General features: G+C 45.0%; 1 protein-coding gene across 10 annotated transcripts in view; it reads left to right on the plus strand.

Moving 5' to 3' along the window:
* Window positions 1-18623, plus strand: part of MAPKAP1 (MAPK associated protein 1) — a 234765-nt gene that overhangs the window by 192003 nt on the left and 24139 nt on the right. For all 10 annotated transcript variants that reach the window (XM_070378987.1, XM_070378984.1, XM_070378988.1 and 7 more), the window contains one exon: window positions 12809-12946. In XM_070378987.1, coding sequence (XP_070235088.1) covers window positions 12809-12946 — 138 coding nt within the window. The remainder of the gene's footprint in view (window positions 1-12808; window positions 12947-18623) is intronic.

Here is an 18623-nt window from a genome sequence, read left to right on the forward strand (position 1 = left end):
CTCAGATTAGGTAGTCGCTCTATTGGCAAGGGGCTTCCCTGTGGCTCAGCTGGTAAAGAATCTGCCTGCAATGCGGGAGACCTAGGTTCGATCCCTGGGTTGGGAAGATCCTCTGGAGAAGAGAAAGGCTACCCACTCCAGTAATGTGGCCTAGAGAATTCCATGGACTGTACCGTCCATAGGGTCAGAGAGTTGGACACAACGGATTGACTTTCGCTTTCACTTTCTATTGGCAAAGTCATGGTGTGGACTTGTCAAGTAGGCATGGATGATGCTGGTAACCCAAGTATCTCTCTAGAGCATTGGTTCTCAGAAGCAAGATGACTGGGAAGCTGGTTGCAGTCAGCTCTGGATGTTTCCAGTGACACCCATAGCGCCCTCTGGTGGACAGTCACAACTGAGGCACTTCTAAAATAGGTCTCAGCATTTGTTTCCATTATGAATCTAAATTTAGTCTTTAGCATTGTAAGCAAAAGCTTCATTAATTAATCTTAAGTACAATAATTTTGTGACAGTTGGATAACCATGCCAATCAGTGCTATATCATGCAGTGAATAAGTCCACTTCCTGTTCCCATGTACGTGAATTCAGATACAGACTTCCTCCTTGGAAAGCAAATGGTAACACCCTCTTATTCTCACAACAACAAAAGCCTGCACGCAGCAGTCTGGAAATTCTTCCTTTCTGAAACAGAATCAACTGCGAAGTCCAGGGCAGCACACAGTCTTTATGAGCAGTCAAGTGAGCAGCTGGATTCTGAGATCAGTAAATAATTTATTTTATTTCAACTGACTAGCCAGGTGCTTCAGATCTTTCCTGACACTGATGGATGGTCTCCTCTGCTCGTCCATCCTGTGTCAGTCAGAGCAGAGATTTCACTTGCCCCCTGTGGCAAGTTCTTCTAAGCGGTAAGTGTCTGTGTGCGGCATTCACCCAGCAGCGCTGCCGATCCCAGAGAAGACCAGCCGTGCACTCTGAGTGAGTGGTACCTGAGAACACGTTGCCGCGGCTCAGCATCCCCGGGCTCCACGGTGCCGTCACAGCGGCCTGCCTCCCAATTGAGGAGCAGGGGCCGATGTTCCAGTTTTAACCATCTGCCACTTGTTTCTGCAAAAGTCAGGGAATAAGAGACTCAGATTTTGATCTGCAGCACCCCAGATTCAATCAATTTTCCCCAGACTTTTATGTGAATGAAAAACTTTATCGGAGGCCATTCATGAAATGTAGGGCAACGATCTAATCTTTTTAAATAGTTAACAAGAAAAATTATAATTGTTAAAGTGAAGTGAAAGTTACTCAGTCACATCTGACTCTTTGCGACCCCATGGACTATACAGCTCATGGAATTCTCCAGGCCAGAATACTGGAGTGGGTAGCCTTTCCCTTCTGCAGGGAAATCTTCCCAACCCAGGGATCGAACCCAGGTCTCCCACATTGCAGGCAGATTCTTTACCAGCTGAGCCACAAGGGAAGCTCTATAATTTTTAAAAGCAGATATAATTTATCAAATGCTTGCTATATGCCAGGCACTCTGCTGGTCATTCTTACATGCATTGTCTCCTGGATCATAGGCCTTTATTAGATAGTACTGATATTATCTCTATTTTTTTATGTGAGAAAAGTGGGGTGTAGGGGAAATCTAGTAAGTAGTGAAGCTGAGATCAGAACCCAGGACTGTCTGAGGCTGAGGTCTCTGGCTAACCACTGGATCATTCCTTGCAAGCAGATCCTCCTTGCACCAATACTCTATTCCTATAACAATGTATGGTATACAGTGAACTTTCACCCCTTTACCCTATTTAATTGACACAGCACATTGACAATGCTATTCCCATTTCATGACAGAAAACTGACATTTGGAAGCATTAATGAAATCCTGTGATGCATATAAAGCACTTAGTGCTTACTGGCACTTAGCTGTTACTTAACAAGTACTGTCTTGCCCTCCCCCTCAGTCATCACATACACAGTAGGATATCCATCCCAGTAGCAGAACTGGGACTGAAACTCAATCCTGTACACTCAGTCCAGTCCATCACATGACAGACACCTTGGTCATTAATAGTGTCCCTTCACCAAGGAAGTGATTACTTCTAGTTGGCCCATTCCAAACATGCTCTGCATCCTTTACTCTTCTCCGTCCCTTAGCATCTGGAGGTCGGTGTCAGGGTAGCGTGTGTGCTGCTAGACCCTCCTCCATTCACACTGCTGACCAATCACTGCACCTCTTCCCTCTGGCACAGACCTGACCCCTTTCCAACACAGCCCAGAAGCAGCACCCACCAATCAGTTGGTATTGGTTCTTAGGCTGAAATCTGTTTGCCATCCTTGCTCTACCAGCCCAGAAAACTCACCAGACAAGGCCATCATGCCTGACCGTTCCTATATTTCCCAAAAACGTTTTTGGATTTTGTTTTCATCTTGTCTGCTTCCCTTCCATGTTGGGCCTAAAAGCACAGATGCCCTTTAAGGGTAGACCTTGCTTGAACTTATGCTAAGTTGAAATTTTTTTCCATTAACTTGAGCTCCTGTATGCTTGACCGCAGGATCAGGCACTAAGACATGTTGCTGCTGCTGCTGCTGCTAAGTCGCTTCAGTCGTGTCCAACTTTGTGCAACCCCATAGACGGAAGCCCACCAGGCTCCCCTGTCCCTGGGATTCTCCAGGCAAGAACACTGGAGTTCTTGAGTACACTGGAGCGTACTCAAGAGTGTACTCAAGGAGCCTAAGTACACTGGAGTGGGTTGCCATTTCCTTCTCCAATGCAGGAAAGTGAAAAGTGAAAGTGAAGTCGCTCAGTTGCGCCCAACTCATAGCGACCTCATGGACTGCAGCCTACCAGGCTCCTCCATCCATGGGATTTTCCAGGCAAAAATACTGGAATGGGTTGCTAAGACATGGTTGCTACCCAAACATCCCAAGGCTGGCAGGTTGAAGTAGGTTTAGGGAAATTGACTCTACAACATCAAAAGGTAGACTTCCTTGATGGTCCAATGGTTAAGTCTGAGCCTCCACTGCAGAGGGCATGGGTTCCATCCCTGGTTGGGGAACTAAAATTGCGTTTGCCACATGATGTGGTCAAAAAGTTAAGAAAAGGATCAGATGGCGAATGCCAGCCATGATCTAAGAAGCCCATAGTATACTATCAATAAGTTCTTGTTATCTGGCTTATAGAAACTGAATTAATTATGACACACCAGCCACAGGGCTGCCAATAAACCCATGTAAGAATCAAGACAGGGAAGGCCTGTCATTTACATGCTACTGTAAAGCAGCAGTTCCTACCATGACCGTGTATCAGAATCACCAACTCCTGGCCTCGTCCCAGATCTGTTGGCTCAGAATCTCCTCTTAATTGTGCGGTTTGGGAAATGCAGTCTCACAGTATTCAAAGGACTTTCTTGCCCCTTATCTCTTTGTCCAAGGCTTGTTTTTACTGATTGGGCAGGTCAGCCTGGTTTTCCCAGCACAGGGTCTCAGGCTGAGAAGTGTTTTGATAGTCATGCCACTTGTGCTAACTTGAGCCCTTCACCTTCTCAATTGCCAGTATTGACCATCTCCACATCACTAAAAGAATATATCACTGAACATATACCATGAATTCCATCCATGTCATTATTGTGTAAAATTATAAAATAACCTCTACCAAAAGTTTCAATGGTTACCTCCGTTCTCTCTTCATAAAGCAGTCCATAGGCATAATCATAACACTTCTGATCACAGTATTTTGTTAACAGAAGTATCAAGTACAGTAGCACATACCTTAGAGAAGCAAAGAGGGCTTTGTCTTACACCAGCTCCAGTCAGGTTTGTAATGACTGCCCAGAGCATTGCGCTGAGGTAGCATCTCAGGCTGGATCTGAGAGCAACGTCAACTCGGTGATTGATTAAAAATGTCTGCCCTGGGCCTGAGCATGACGAGAGGCAGCGTGTTTGCCATTTGTTGTCATTATTTAATCCATTGGCCAGTACCTACAAGCCAGCCCTCAAGAGAAGACCTTATCACAGTGTTACTTATACATAGCATGCAAACTTAAGAACACATTACAACACAGGACTGCCTGAGTGAAATCTACATCGGTGGCCTGGGCTGATTACTCTTCAGGCTCACTCTGACACTAAAAGTAGTTCATGTGGCTGTTTGAATAAAATATATGCCCCTGTTACTTTCCGCTGGAGTACCTGTGGAGTATATAGTTCAAGTAATGACACAATCCTGAAATGTGTGGTCTTAAGAAACGGACCAATCTTCCTTCCATGTTTCCATCTCAGATTGAATACTAAGGAGATAACCCTTCTCCGTGCAGAGACACTAAAATGTTCATGGGGAGACATGCATTGTGCTTAGCTCCAAGATCCCTGGATCCGCTGAGTAATTTGGAATGCAAATTCTAGCATTCTAAGTACTCGTAACAATAAGGTAGTAAGAAATTCTAGTATTAAATGATGGTTCTCTTCCTATTGTGGCAACATTTTCTGAACCAAAAGTTGGAACAGAATTTAACAAATCCTAGTGAACCTGTGAAGTAGCAGGACAGACACTGTCAAGACTTCCTCCAGAAAATGTCTTTACCGCATTAGTGCTTAATGCAGTGATCAAGTCAAGGGAAAATCTCCTGACGGAAAATGTCAGAAGCTCGAGGGGCTTCTTCCAACTGTATGCTTTCCTCTCCACTCCCAGATCTTCTCTTTTGAGAATCCCTACTGGGTAATCCAGGATTACTAATGACAATGTGCCAGGCTCCTCAGATCGCTAAGAAAGAATTAAGAACTGGAAAAAGTGGATAACCATTGGCATAATGGAAGTTAATGGGAATCAGATAGGTGAAAGTTGACCAAGGTTCCATATTCTTTTTACCACTTCCTCATCCTTGGCACTTGAGCTCCACCAGTGTACTGAGCATGGGGAAGATCTGATGTTTCCTCATTCTGCAGGTGATTAAATATAAATTCTCTTAAGAAACAACATTACTGCTTCCTCACATTTAAGTTCACCTGAGGTATATTTGCTAAGTCGCTTCAGTCGTGTCTGACTCTTTGCAGTCCTTTGGACTGTAGCCCACCAGGCTCCTCTATCCATGGGATTCTCCAGGGAAGAGTATTGGAGTGGGTTGCCATGCCCTCCTCCAGGGGATCTTCCCCACCCAGGGAGTGAGCATTGGCAGGTTCTTTACCACTAATGCCCCCCGAGAACCATGTATTTACCAGGAGAATATTTAGTTTGGGAACCTAACTTTGCCAGTATAAAATCTTTGCAGCTGCCTTCTCTACAGCGAGAATTTAGCCCTCATCCAAGGATGGGTGTTACTGAGATTATAGTCCAGGGTCTGGTTTAGTAAGCTCCTTGTGCTGAGCACCGTGCTGAGTTCTGCTGTACAGACATGGGCTCATTTGTGGTCAGGCCACCTCTGCGTTTGCACTCCAAGGGTAATAGTCTAGTCAAGTATAGCAGACTTGTTCCCAAGTCTCTAACTAATCTTACATTGAAATTGGCCACATTTAGCTCTGGATCCCAAGTGATTTGGGGATGTTTTTCCACTTAACAGAACTAGTGATCCACTTGATCTCAAGAATGTAAGGTTCTGCTGATCTCGTTTTGGATCCCTGATAAATTGTCGGAGACTGTGCATTTTATGCTGCAATGCATTTGACCATTATAAAAGTGCATAGTGAGATACACTGGGTCTTTGTAAGCCCCAGCTTATTCGTTTGGGGATATGAATTATGTTGTAGCTCTGTCATTAATGGGTGACATCAGACAAGGCATATCCCAGCCCTGAGCTTCAATTTCTTTGTATGGAGAATGAAAGTCCCAGACTAGGTGATCTCTCAGGTCTCATTAAGCCCAAACAGCCTGTGTATCTGATCCTGTGTGTAAATTCAGAAAAGTTTCAAAGACTTCCCTGCCTGCTCTGTGGATGCTATTGATTGCTATATAGATTTAGCAAAATCCACTCTGGCAAGGAGTTGTTCAGTGGCCCTCCCAGGGGGCTTTTCCAGGCTTTCGCAGGCTGTAGGTAACCGGAAGACAAGAGGATTGTAGAACTGTGTAAAAAGAGACTCTGGGGTTTACCAGTGGTGGGGCTTTTGTCGTCTCAGACTCGCGGTTGTAGGAAAGTGATGAATGAACCACAGCTCGTGATGTCTGAGCAAATAAGCAGTAACTCAGGAAAACACTGAGGTGTGGGATGCTAAATGCTGAAACACACTGGTGTTTCAGCTTCTGGGAAGGGCGTTTTAAGTGTGCCCTGAGGGGGGCTGTGCCTTCTAAGAGCCACACATGGCCCTCGGGGACAGTAGGGAACAGCTGAGGGGTCAGAACACACACTGGACTTGGTCCCATAGACCTGGGCTTCAGCCCCAACCTCGCTGTTTACTGACATGGTTCACCCTGGGCAAGTGTGGCAGTTCACCTTCCTGCGGTCGTTTTAGTAGTAATCCTCATACTGATTGAGCCCTTACAATGTCCCAGGCGCTCTGCTCTTTTCTGCATGCTTAGGCCATTCCACCTTCATGATGCCCTGCAAGTTGGTACTGTTCCCCATTTTACAAGGGAGGAAGCTCAGGCTCACCGAGGGAGACTGCCACTTTGCCCAGGATAACATCAGCAGATCAAGATCTCCAGATTAATGACCTGGAGACCATGCAGGGCAGGGGTTCCCTAGCACCAGGGTTTCCACAGCTTCAGGTGTGAAAATGTTCTTCCTGATTTTGAATTGATCTCTTGGAGGTTGCCAGGAAGAAGTTTGCCCTCTTGGGGATAGGAGGCTATTGCCAGGATTCATGGGGTTGAGAGCATTGGTCTCCGCAATTGGACAGTCATTCTGGATCCTGGTGTTTCCCATACTGGGGTATAGAGTGGCTCCCCAAGAGAATCACCCCCCACCCTCACCCCAGACTAGAGCCTGGCAGGTCCCTCGTTCATATCCCTCCTGTGACTCTCCAAGCTCACACTCGTCCTGACCATCATCTCTTGATCTGTGTCACATCCCTTAGCCTAGTGCCTGACTCCGGATAGCAGCAGTCATGAGAAGTAGTAGTAGGTGTCCCTGTGTATGTGAATTGCTCAGTTGTGTCCAACTCTTTGCAACCCCAAGGACTGTAGCCCACCAGGCTCCTCTGCCCATGGGATTCTCCAGGCAAGAATACTGGAGTGGGTAGCCAGTCCCTTCTCCAGGGAGTCTTCCCGACCTAGGGATCAAACTGGTGTCTTGTGCATTGCAAGCAGATTCTTTACCATCTGAGCCATGACAGAAGGCCGCTAGCTATGGATTAAGCACGATGGCTGACACTTTTACAAGTCTTATTTCATTCAATCCTTATAACAAGCCCATGAGGTGGATTCTATTATTGCCAGTTTTTTAGCAAGTTTCCCAAAATCACAGCATTAGAAAATAGGGAAGCTGATCCCCAAAGTCAGGATCAGGAATGTCTGACTCCAGAGTTCCCTGTCCCTAACCTCTATGCCACTGCCTTGAAATACAAACTGGGCTGCTCCTGCCTTCCTGATAGAGATATGCTGAGCTTGTGATAAGTTGCTACACATGAAAGGACCCAGCACAGAGATTGTCCAGGGTAGGTGCCCAGTCTGTGTTAGCAGAAATAATGCACAGGGCTAATTTCCTCGTAGGGAAATCTTTCAGTTAGCTAAAACAGACACAGGTCTCCTGGTGATAACTCTAAGGCCTTGGACAAATAGTCTCCCCAGAGAGTTGTATATACGTTAGAGTTGCATTTTTGTTTATTTTGAGCTGTCTTGTTAAGGAAGGATTTATACGCTGGCGTTGATGTAGGACAGCAATCAGGCAGTGTTTTCTGCTTTGACAGTTGGTGTGATAGTTTGCTCCCAGTGAAGTTTGACTCACTGTATCTGGAAGCTGTCAGAAGTGGGAACATGAAAAGGTCATGACGGATGGCTTTGGATAAGTGGGTTGGGGAAGAGAGCTGGTAAAGGAGACAAATGGCCTCCCTTGTTTCCGAGGGAAGGGGCCAGCCCTGGCCGCTTCGGGCCAGCCTGCGTCCTGTCTTCCTCCTCACTGGCCGAGCCTGCTGAAGTGGAGCCTCCCAGGCACCGTAGGTCAGAGTGGCACCCCTGTTTGCAGCCCTGTGGGTACCGCAGGACTGCTCGGGGGAGGTCGTCTCCAGTTTAGAATCACTTCTCATCATTACCAGTTACAGAATTTAACATACTTCTGTCCTCTCATGTTTTAAAAATTGGGAAAGCGTTCTGAATTCTAAAGTAGAAACCAACCCCCACCAAAAAAGTCAACTTTTAAAATGATGTTTGTTTTTATTTTGGTGAAATTACCACTGGCCAGAGTTGACTTAACCTATGAAGCATATCCTTTTGACCTCTTTTCTATAAATATTTTCCCTGTCCTTTTCACCTAGCATCATAAGAATTTTTCCAAATCAGAGCTTTGTTTATGCTTAGTTTTTCATGGTTGCATTGTGTTCCTACATGGTTGTCTTAACTAGTCCTCTATTGTTGGCCGTTTAAGTTAGAGAAATGTAAACTTAATAGAAACCAGCTTTCCCTTCTTTTCTTGGACATAGATTTACCATTTGAATTGCCTGTTAATCATGCATAAACGACACTTCAAGGAGTGCCTCTGCCTTTCCTTTAGAAGAAAGTGAAATTGTTAGTCGCTCAGTTATGTCCAACTGACTCCGTGTGACTCCACGGACTGTAGCCCGCCAGGCTCCTCTGTCCATGAGATTCTCCAGACAAAAATACTGGAGTGGGTTGGCATTTCCTGCTCCAGGGGATCTTCCCGACCCAGGAATCGAACCTGGGTCTCCTGCAGTGCAGGTAGATTCTTTACCAGCTGAGCCACCAAGGAAGCCCTTTTCTTCAGAGACTTGACACAAAACTCTAGCCAGGGAAATCAGAACATGCTCAGCGGTTGAACAGAAGAATATTGATAGAACTTCATGCTTCAGTTTGCCACATACGAACAAAATTAAAGGTGTGCATTTATTGGCTGCTGCTGCTGCCAAGTCGCTTCAGTCATGTCCAACTCTGTGCGACCCCATAGACAGCAGCCCACGAGGCTCCCCCGTCCCTGGGATTCTCCAGGCAAGAACACTGGAGTGGGTTGCCATTGCCTTCTCCAATTTATTGGCACATTTGAAAATTATTTGTTCCTTGGTGAAAATGAAGAGAGAAGATTAAAGACTGGGTGAGGAACGATGGGGTAAGTCCCACACTCGGGACCCGGATGGCTCTGGGTATGAACACGGCTTTCCCACTTAAACACTCCCCAGCCTTAAACCAGCGCCTTCCCTTCTCCTAGCACAGGTTATATACAGCTCCTCGCACAGTTCTGGCAGAATAATGCTGGGGCTGAGAGGACACGTTCTGGAACCAGGTTACCTGGCTTTCTTCCCATTCCGGCTCTGCCCCTTGGCAGCTGTGTGAACTTGGGCAAGTTACATCTCCTCCCCGTGGTTTCGAGTTCCTCATCTATAAAATAGAAGAAAACACAGGAACCGACCTCATATGGTGGTTGTGAGATTGGCATCAGTGCACACAAGGGGTTCCTACCCTTTCTGGCACAGAGTTGGTACCAGTTAATGCCTCACCACCCTTTGCCCCCGACCTGGCCTGTAGCACCAGCCTCCAAACTGCTCTCCTCTCCACCAGGCTGCCTTGTCCTTTCAGCTCCAGGCCGGGGCCCCAAGAGGTCTGTTTGCTTCAGGCTAAATTCCGCAGTGGAGACTGGTGGGTGTGCTCAGGAAAGTGGGCTCCGATGGTGCTGCCGCTTGTCCGGCAGAAGCGAGCAGGGTCCTGTGAGGCCGTGTGCCCCGCTTTAAGAAGCCAGACTCACACATCTTAAGGAGGGGAAGATTATTTAATGTAGAAAAGGATTTTTCCCATCAGGAGAGATTCCCCTACAGGCTTCTTTAAATAGTGACTCCTCTAGGCAGGCAAGTGTTTTACAGATCATTAACTGCTTGACTGAAAGCCTGCAGGGCAGAGAAAGTTAAAACTAAAGTGTTGGGAGCCCCTGCCAATTACAGATCAATCCAAAATGAAGATAAAGTATCTCTGAAACTAGAAGTCACTGGGAAAATGTGATTTGATTCAGAAAAAATCTGATTTCCACGCAGCTGTTCTGAAATATACCGCTTGTTTCAGTGGTGTTCCACCTGCCTGCCTGTCTTGATCCTAATGCATTCAACTCCCACATCTTCATCCCCAAACCGCAGACTTGGGGGTTCCCCCTGGTGAATGGTGACTACACAATAACCCCAGGGAAGGGTGTGTTTGGGAAAGTGTTCTTGTGGTGGAACAGAGCTTAGGCTACTGATGCTAAGATACAGCCCATAATGGATGAACTCTACAGGAACAATTTGCAGATAAAAATAATAGAAGTTAAAGTGTACTTTACATGATAAAAGAAAGATGAAAGAGGACGAGAGTCTGTTACATCTGAGATGGTTACAAAAGTCCTGCTTTGTGAAGTAGGCTCTGTTGAAAAGATTGATGCAATGGGGAGTGACCTTGGCTTGGAGCAGGAGCTGGTGATGTATGTATGCGCATCCCTCTGCTAAATGGACCCAGATTTGTAGCACTAATATACATGGGAGCCCAGAACCAAACTCAGTACGGCAATAAATCAACAGCCACTTTGGGTGTCATTTCTGGTTTATATTCCACTATTGTTCTATCACTTTAATTCATGTCACTATCATCTTTTCATCTGGAACAGTTTTATATAATTTTCCAGTGGAGTTACCTGACAAATCCTATCAAATTAACAAGCTACATTAACAATATTGACTGACTACGGCTTCAGGAGTTGCAGGGCCATAGAACAAAATTTTAAAACCGTGTCTCTCTGATGATGATTTTCCCCCTCCCTTTCTGAGAAAGGAATGTGGGGCAGAGTTTATTCCACAGAAGAGATATGCACATTTATTTTGCTCTGCTCGTTTTGACTTTTATAAATGTCAAAATAAGAAGCAGAGGAAGGCAGGGAATGGGGAGCCACTTACAACCAACAATCATGGTGTAAGTACTTTTCTTCTTTCAGGGAACTATAGAAATGTCCAGATCTTTAACAATTAATGACCAAATTGGAGGGAAGAGTGTGACTGGGTAGTCATAATCTATTTTAAGTGAAATGTAATAAAATCAGTCTCCTGATGCATTCTCACCCTCCTGAAATCATCTAGACCTGAACGTCCAGAGTCAATTGGGCTGATGACATTATGCCTAATTGAAATATGGCATTCCTGAAAGATGCCTAATGACAAATTCCAGCATTCGATTAATTAAAAAAATACCAATTGCTCATCTTTTCCTGAGACCACACAGTAGTGACTGGGGTTAAGCAACTGAACTGCAGGGTCTCCTTCAGATACGGCAGGTGACACTGTGCTGCAGTCTGTCCAGCCTCCTGCCTTTGTCTGGCTGCTATCTGGGATTTCTTTATTCATAAAATAAAATGGAGACAAGTGGAGTGTGTAGCACAACTCATCACTAGGATTTTGTATTTCCGTTCTTTTTTAATTTTAAATTTGGTCTGACTGTGGTCGTTGTGATCTCTTGGTTTTTGTTTTTTAATGTAGCTATTTCTTTTATCTGCCTTATCTTTTGGCCTACCAGGTTTTCTTACATGATAGTTTAGAATTCCTGAGCGTGATCCATAGGATGAAATACGTTAACTGTGGTTGTCTTTTCTGTTGCAGAATGTACATTCGGTGATTTTACCGGTTTCTTATGTCTTCATTTTGCTTGTTCTCACTTTGACCCTGACCTTGAAACTGTGGCCTAAAAATTAATTAATTTTAAGATTCCTTCTGGGGCCTACTCTGGAAGGATATTGAAGGGTTTCGTTTCACTTCATGAACAGATTCCTCAATTTTCAGTAAAACGGAAAAGAGAGCTTCTAGCCTAGATGTTATGTGTCAGGCTGGGCACCGTCTGCTCGGAGATCCAGGAGAGCGTTGCTGTGGTTTCCAAGGTGGTCCCAGGACACCCTGCCTCCTTGGTGCTGTCATGGTCGTCCCAACAGCTTTGCTCCCGGTCACTGCGCAGTGTGTTATGTCTCTCAGGGCTCTGAAAATGAAGCCTGAAGTCCCCATAGTTAACATTCTGGTTCCCTGTTAGAAAGCCTTTGTTGCATAAAGTGCACCCAGGGCTGTCTCCCTTAGCGGAGGAGCAGTACCTCCACAGCCTGAAGCCTTGCGCTTGGAAGGTTTTGCGTGAAGCACCTTGTAGTCCTCCTGTGATTCCCTTTAGATATGCTGTGGACAGTTACTTAGTGTCAGAGGCTTCTTTAGCGAGAGAGCAACTTCTCCTGTGTTTAGTGTGGAAGATTTTTCCAGGTCAGAAGCTCTTCATTGGTAGCCTGGCTGTTTAGGCATAGGTGATTTGACAGCTCTGTCTGCCCAACCCAGATCTTCTACAACAAAACACAGCAGAGACCACTGATCAGAATTGTTTAAATGAACCTTACCTTACAGTTTATTTCACTAATGATATGTAGGTAAGCTCTATATTATATCTTTTCCAAGAAGGAAGGCTTCATAATACCTTCGTATATGGATTTTGGTTGCTGCCCCTCTCCCCACCCCGACCCTGGCTCACCCACCCAGGAGGCCAGACGGGCGGCTTCTCCTTACCATTTGGAATCTCCTTACATCTGTCTTAAGAAGCCCATGGCATTCCCCGAAGCCCTAGAGAGAGTTCATGCTCGTTCAATTTAGGATTTACAAAACAGGTCAGGTGATTCCACTGAAATCACTTACACCTCACACTTCTCGTGGCTTCTCTTCTGTCCTCCCCTCGGCCTTACAGGTATCTCTGGAGACAAAGTGGAGATAGACCCTGTCACGAGTCAGAAAGCCAGCACCAAGTTCTGGATTAAGCAGAAGCCCATCTCGATCGATTCTGACCTGCTCTGTGCCTGTGACCTTGCAGAAGAAAAAAGCCCCAGTGAGTAGTGCCTTTTATTTATGTCCCCGTTCTCTCTCCCCCCCGCTTCCCCTCTGTGTGCTGGGTTCCAGGAGAATATATTGCCACCGTGTCCTTTTTTCCTTGGGTCTCTTTAATTCATTACCAGAAATTTCTTTTAATCAAATGGGATTGTGTTGTGGTACCCAGAGCCTGACACGGGCCCCTCTTCCGCTCAGTCTTGATGGCAGTAGAGAGGCTCACAGTGGCTCCTGACCTCAGTGCCCCCCCACCGCCACCCCCGATGGGGACTAGGGGCTGGGGGCAGCTTCCCGCCAGGAATCTGCACTCCCCAGAGCCCTCATTTCACTTTGTGTTCCCTTCCTCTGCCCGTTTGGGGGGCTGGATGAGTCAGACCCGGACCTGCCTGCCTTCCTGGCCAGATCAAGGGGAGCTGGAGAATTTCCCGTGGCAGCTGAAGACTAGATTTAGATATCCATCATGCCAGAGGTGTCAACACCCTCCAGATTATTGGCAGCTGCATGACCTACCAGCTCGTAATTAAACCCCCGCCTGGTGCTGTGGAAGAGATCACTGCTGGGCTGGCACGCCTCTGGTTAAATTACCAAAGTTGACACAGTCCAAGTGTATATTGTAGCATATATATTTTTGCAGTTCAGTAATTGAGGATAGCCTTTAGATTAATCATGTTTAGGACTTCAGTCCCATGAAAAGACAGAAAGGACACAGGTCATACTGATACTCCTCCATGGAAGAAAGGATTTGTTGTTTGGCCTGGAGAAGGCTATAAGACGCTGGTTCTCACCTTCAGAGCCTGTTAGAATGGAGCCACCCAGCACGCACCCCAGTAGCGTAGCTTCCAACTCAGTAACTTGGAGCACCCGATTTGTGTTAGTCTCCTTTGTTCCAGTGTCTGCTAAACTGGGAACAAATACAAGGAACAGTAAGAAATCTAAAGGCCAGCAAGTGTCTGTAATGTGGCTCCAGTTTTTGAGATAAAACTAACTAAACAGGGACCTAAAGAACAAAACCTGGGCCTGTATACCACCTGGCCTCGTTTATGCGGGGGTGTATAATTGTTTTGTTGAATCCAGCCGTACTACATGGTCTCCTCCTGTCAGCTCCGTAGCCTACAGCTGAGCAAGAAGGGGGACCCTAGTGGTGCAGGGAAAGGAGGAAGGCCGTGCTCACCCCTACCGTCCCACCACCCTGTCGTCCCAGTGAGGCCTCGGTGGCTGCAGAGACAGCATGGCTGCCAGAAGGAGTGGTGAAAAACCGCCTGCTGCTCTGGGGCCCTTGCCCAAAGGCCGCCAGAGTCCCTCCTCCTTTAGATAAACATCTTTTTCCTAATCCTCTTCCTCAAGCTAGTCAGCCAATAAAGATGTCATCATTCTAGCATCTTTCTTCCCAAGAACTCAAGATGCTTTGAAAAGTAACATTTTATAAATGCTGCATGTCTCTGAGAAATGAGAGCAGTCCACTTACATGTTACACAGGGGGTTACGCTGGAGTGGAAAGGTTAGGGAAAGAGCTAGAAACAGGATTCAGATTTCCCTTATATTCCTACCAAGACACTTTGCAAGCCAGGCTGGGCTTCAGGCATCAGAAGGTAAAGGATGTAACACACCCAACCTAATAGGGAATAAAGCAGAGATGTACAGCCACTCCTCCTGTTGCCTCTTGAGGCCACTCAGCCAAGAAGTACTTCTCACACATCTCTGAGGGTGAGGCCAAGTTCCAAAGTCTTAGGGATCCAGAGCAGACCTGGGCCCCACCATTTCAGTATTGACGGCCCAGCAGGAGAGTCTTTTGTCGTGTGCTCAGACCTACTTGATGGCTCTGTGTAAAACCTGCACGTGTAGGTCTTGTAGAAGTTCCCCCTCTCACTCTGGAACTGTGACCCTTTGTGAGCAGAGAGGCACGCTGCCTGCCCCAGTAAACACTTCCTGAATCCTTGTCTCCATCACAGCACTTTCAAACCATGTCCCTTAAAACTCTGGGTTCTCGGGAGACCGCCGGGTCCTGTGTGTGTGTCTGTGTGTTTGTGTGTATATGTATGGGTGTGTATGTGTAGGACACAGTTGGGCATGAGGCTTCCCCTTCACCCAAAGGATTCTGCATTTAACTCCAACCAGTTTGAGGATTCTGCACTTGAAAAAGTCAATTGATAAAAAGGATTTTGCTGTTTAAAAAAAAAAAATATATATATATATATATATTTGAAAGTTGCAGGCTCACAAAATGAAATTCAGACATTGACTGTTTCAGGCTGGTGGCCCATAATTTCCCATCGTGAATTTGGACTGTAGTCTCTGTGAACTACCAGCACACAATCACACGTGGAATTTTGTGCTTCTGCTCTCCCCTCTGCCTGGAATACACCTCCACTCTGACCCTTTCTCTCATTTATGGACACCTCCGTTTCCTCACACCCAGCCCCCTCATTTGTCAAGATCCAGCTCCCAGTGTCAAGACTCTTTCTGTAATTCTGCCCCCTGGAGTTTGCACACACCCCTGGTAAAGCAATTTATACACACTGTGTGTGTGTATTTGAACTCCCACCCCCATCTCCATGCTGAACTCACAGACTAGAGACTGGTTTCCGTAGCCTTGTCCCCTAGCTCAGCACCTTCAGGGTTGTTCTCGGTGAGTGTTCACTGTTGTGAAATAGAACTCAATGAGGCCACAGTTTAGAAATCAAAAGTTATTCAACGTCATTTATATTGTAAAGTGCCCAAAGACGTATTCAATGAATCAGCTTGATGCTGTTACTGTTTTATGATTTCCAGTATCTTCATCAAATTAATTCATTGACTTAATCTAAAAAGTTCATCTTCAAAACCATCATTAGACCACAGAATTAATCTATGGGGCTGCTGCTTCATTTTTTTAAAAGGATTAATGGTAACCCTTTTTTATCTTCTGTGTCTGTTGAACCTTAGAAAAAAGTTATTTTAACAGCACTAAAGAAATGAAAGTCAATATATTTCATAAGTTTAGCCTGTGATTTTTATCAGCATAGTGATGTATGTTTGTAGCTGAGTTTACATCAAAAATTATTCTTGGGGCCTTCTTGAATGAATTATGGCAAAGAGAGAGAGTCTAGAAGTAGATAAGGTTTTTTGATTTCTGCAATATATTTCCTTTTTCATGTTTTTATCTCTTATAACACAAGTGTCTTGCCGAAGACTGGAACGTGTGACCAACTGGAATAATTTAGTTGTGAAAACAGAGCAGACGTGCTATTAAACAGCCCTCTTTACAAAAAGGCAGTAAGTGTTGGGAGGATAATGAAGTTGTCCCCAGTCCTACTTGAGACATGTTTGTCAGAATTTTGAACAGAAAAGAAATGGTTTTTTAAAACCTTGAGTATGGCCAGTTTGCAGTGTATATTGAGAAAGCTGCTGTCAAACCATTAATCTGGTCGTCATAAAGAACACAACTCAAGTTTAATTGATGCCGAATCCAAAATGTATGTGAACAGCTGACTTGGCAAAGGGACTGAGCGTTGAGAGCGCCTGCAGTGAAACACATCGTTACGTGCACTGTGGAGTCAGAAAGGCCCGGGCTCTGAAGCCATGCGCCGTAAATAGCCATTCTGTGACTCTCTCTGCTCCCCTCGCTTCTCCCTCTTTGGCCATGTTCTCCCAGGGATGATTTATTGCTCTGTCCCTGTGAGTGTTTAAGACTTGGAACTTAATCACTAAATAGATACATGCCTTTAAAAAAAATTGTACATGTAAATATGGACTCTTAACAAAAGTTAGTTGAGAGAAGCAGTGTGTCCACCACCCTGAGAAATTAAGAATAACTTCTGCCTTTCTGGATTTTAAAAAATGCTGTTTGCTGCTATTATTATTCAAATCAGTGATGTCTAAGTCAGATTTTGCCACTCCTTAGGGTATCTTTTGCTGTTTTGAAGGATGTCACTGACCTCTCAAAGATGAATTAATGTGAATTCATTTTAACTGAACAAAGATTTGTATACAGCGTATAGAAGAACGTTTCCAACAGAAAAAAATACAGTTGAATTGTCTCAGAAATATTTCTCTGTCCTTATAAGGTCTAGACATAGGCTTTAAATGTGGTGGGCACTCTTTTTAAGTCCTGGTTTCAAATTCCAATAGTCAAACAAAAGCAAGGACCCTTTCTGTGAAATTAGCACCCATCGGGGACTCTGAAGCTGTATTTAAATAAAGTACCAGACTCAAGGATGCCACGTCTGGTTTTATAAGAAGGTTGTGCAGGTTTAGTCTTTAAAGGAAGCAGCCTATCATTAAGAAATCAGATTTAAACTTTAATAAAGTAGCTGTCGTCTTTATAGCTGAAAAGAGCTCTGTATCTCAATTAAGTATAGATGATATAAAATCTTAAGGAAGCAACATAATAGAAGTAACCTGATTACATTCTCTTGCAATAGTATAATTTAAAGGAAATCAGATTGCATGGATGCTGGTTGTGTTGGGGGTGGATGGGGGGATTGTTTGTTTGGTTTTTTTCGGGGGGTGGGGGGCGGTGGTTCAAAACACTGGATCCAGGGCAGGAACTCTTTGAGATTGTGAGTTTACCAAACTGCAGGAGACTGTTAAGCCCTGGTGAATAGAACCTGCTGGATATTTGAGCTGAGATTCAGTTAAGGTTTTGAGTTAAATTTGCTGGGTTTATTGGTGACCTCCCACTTAAATGAATCTTTCTTTTCATAAGTACTTGACAAGATCTGTAAAGTAGTGTATTTAATTTACTAATTAAATTAAAGCTACTGAATAATGATTTGTCCACATTGATTTAGCTTAAATAGGAAAGATCAGCATTGTTGTGATCTTCAGCAACCTTAATGGCCGAGCCAGTTAAACACAAAGGCCTCTTGTGTTTTATAGGTCAGGAGTACATAGGTAAGCCCTGGCTATAATTGAATTGCCTGCACTGCACCCTGCCGTTGCAGATTTCCTCTGCCTCCGCGCTCCATTGTTGCACTGGGGCTTAAGAGAATGTTAACGCCGTAATAGGCACAGGGCCTTCCCCGTTATACGTCTTGCTATCGAGCGGTTCTGCATGACTAGTTAAAGAAGATGGCAAGAAGATTAATGAAAGCCGGGCTAATACAGAAGGGGGTACTTTTGCAAGACTTCTACCGAGGAGATATTAGAGCTGAACCAGAGCTTGGCTTTTTCTTTATCCTGTGACCTTTGAACCTGCCTGACTGTTGAGAGCTGCCAGGGAAGTCGACATTTTGATTGATGTTGGTACACGAGTCAGTCTTTCCCATTGAATTCCACATCTGCACGAAAATAGCTTTTCCAGCAGAATTCATACTGGCTCGAAGTGATAGCCCAATTGATGGCTGAACTGCTGTTACGTAGTTTTCATTTAAACCTAAAAGTATCTGATGGTTTAATTCACTATCCAGTTTTCATAGATTATAAGCCTTCACTTATATGTTCTTAATGGGTTTATCAACCCATGGTGAAAGAGCAGTATTAAGGAGTGTTCAAAGATTTGCAAACAGAGCTACAAGGAGGTTTTATGGGGGAGTAAAAGCAGTCATCAAACAAACCCTTCACCATCCTTAAAAAAGAAAAATCAGTCTGAGGGCCCAGGCAGACTGACCTTCAGGTTTTTGTAAATAAAGCAAAGTGTCTGTTTCTGGAAAGCTTTCCATGGGAGGGTCTGAAACCCTGCCTCCGCACTCCACCTGAGC

Source organism: Bos mutus, chromosome 11, assembly GCF_027580195.1.
Source record: "Bos mutus isolate GX-2022 chromosome 11, NWIPB_WYAK_1.1, whole genome shotgun sequence".
In the NCBI taxonomy this organism is placed as follows: domain Eukaryota; kingdom Metazoa; phylum Chordata; class Mammalia; order Artiodactyla; family Bovidae; genus Bos; species Bos mutus.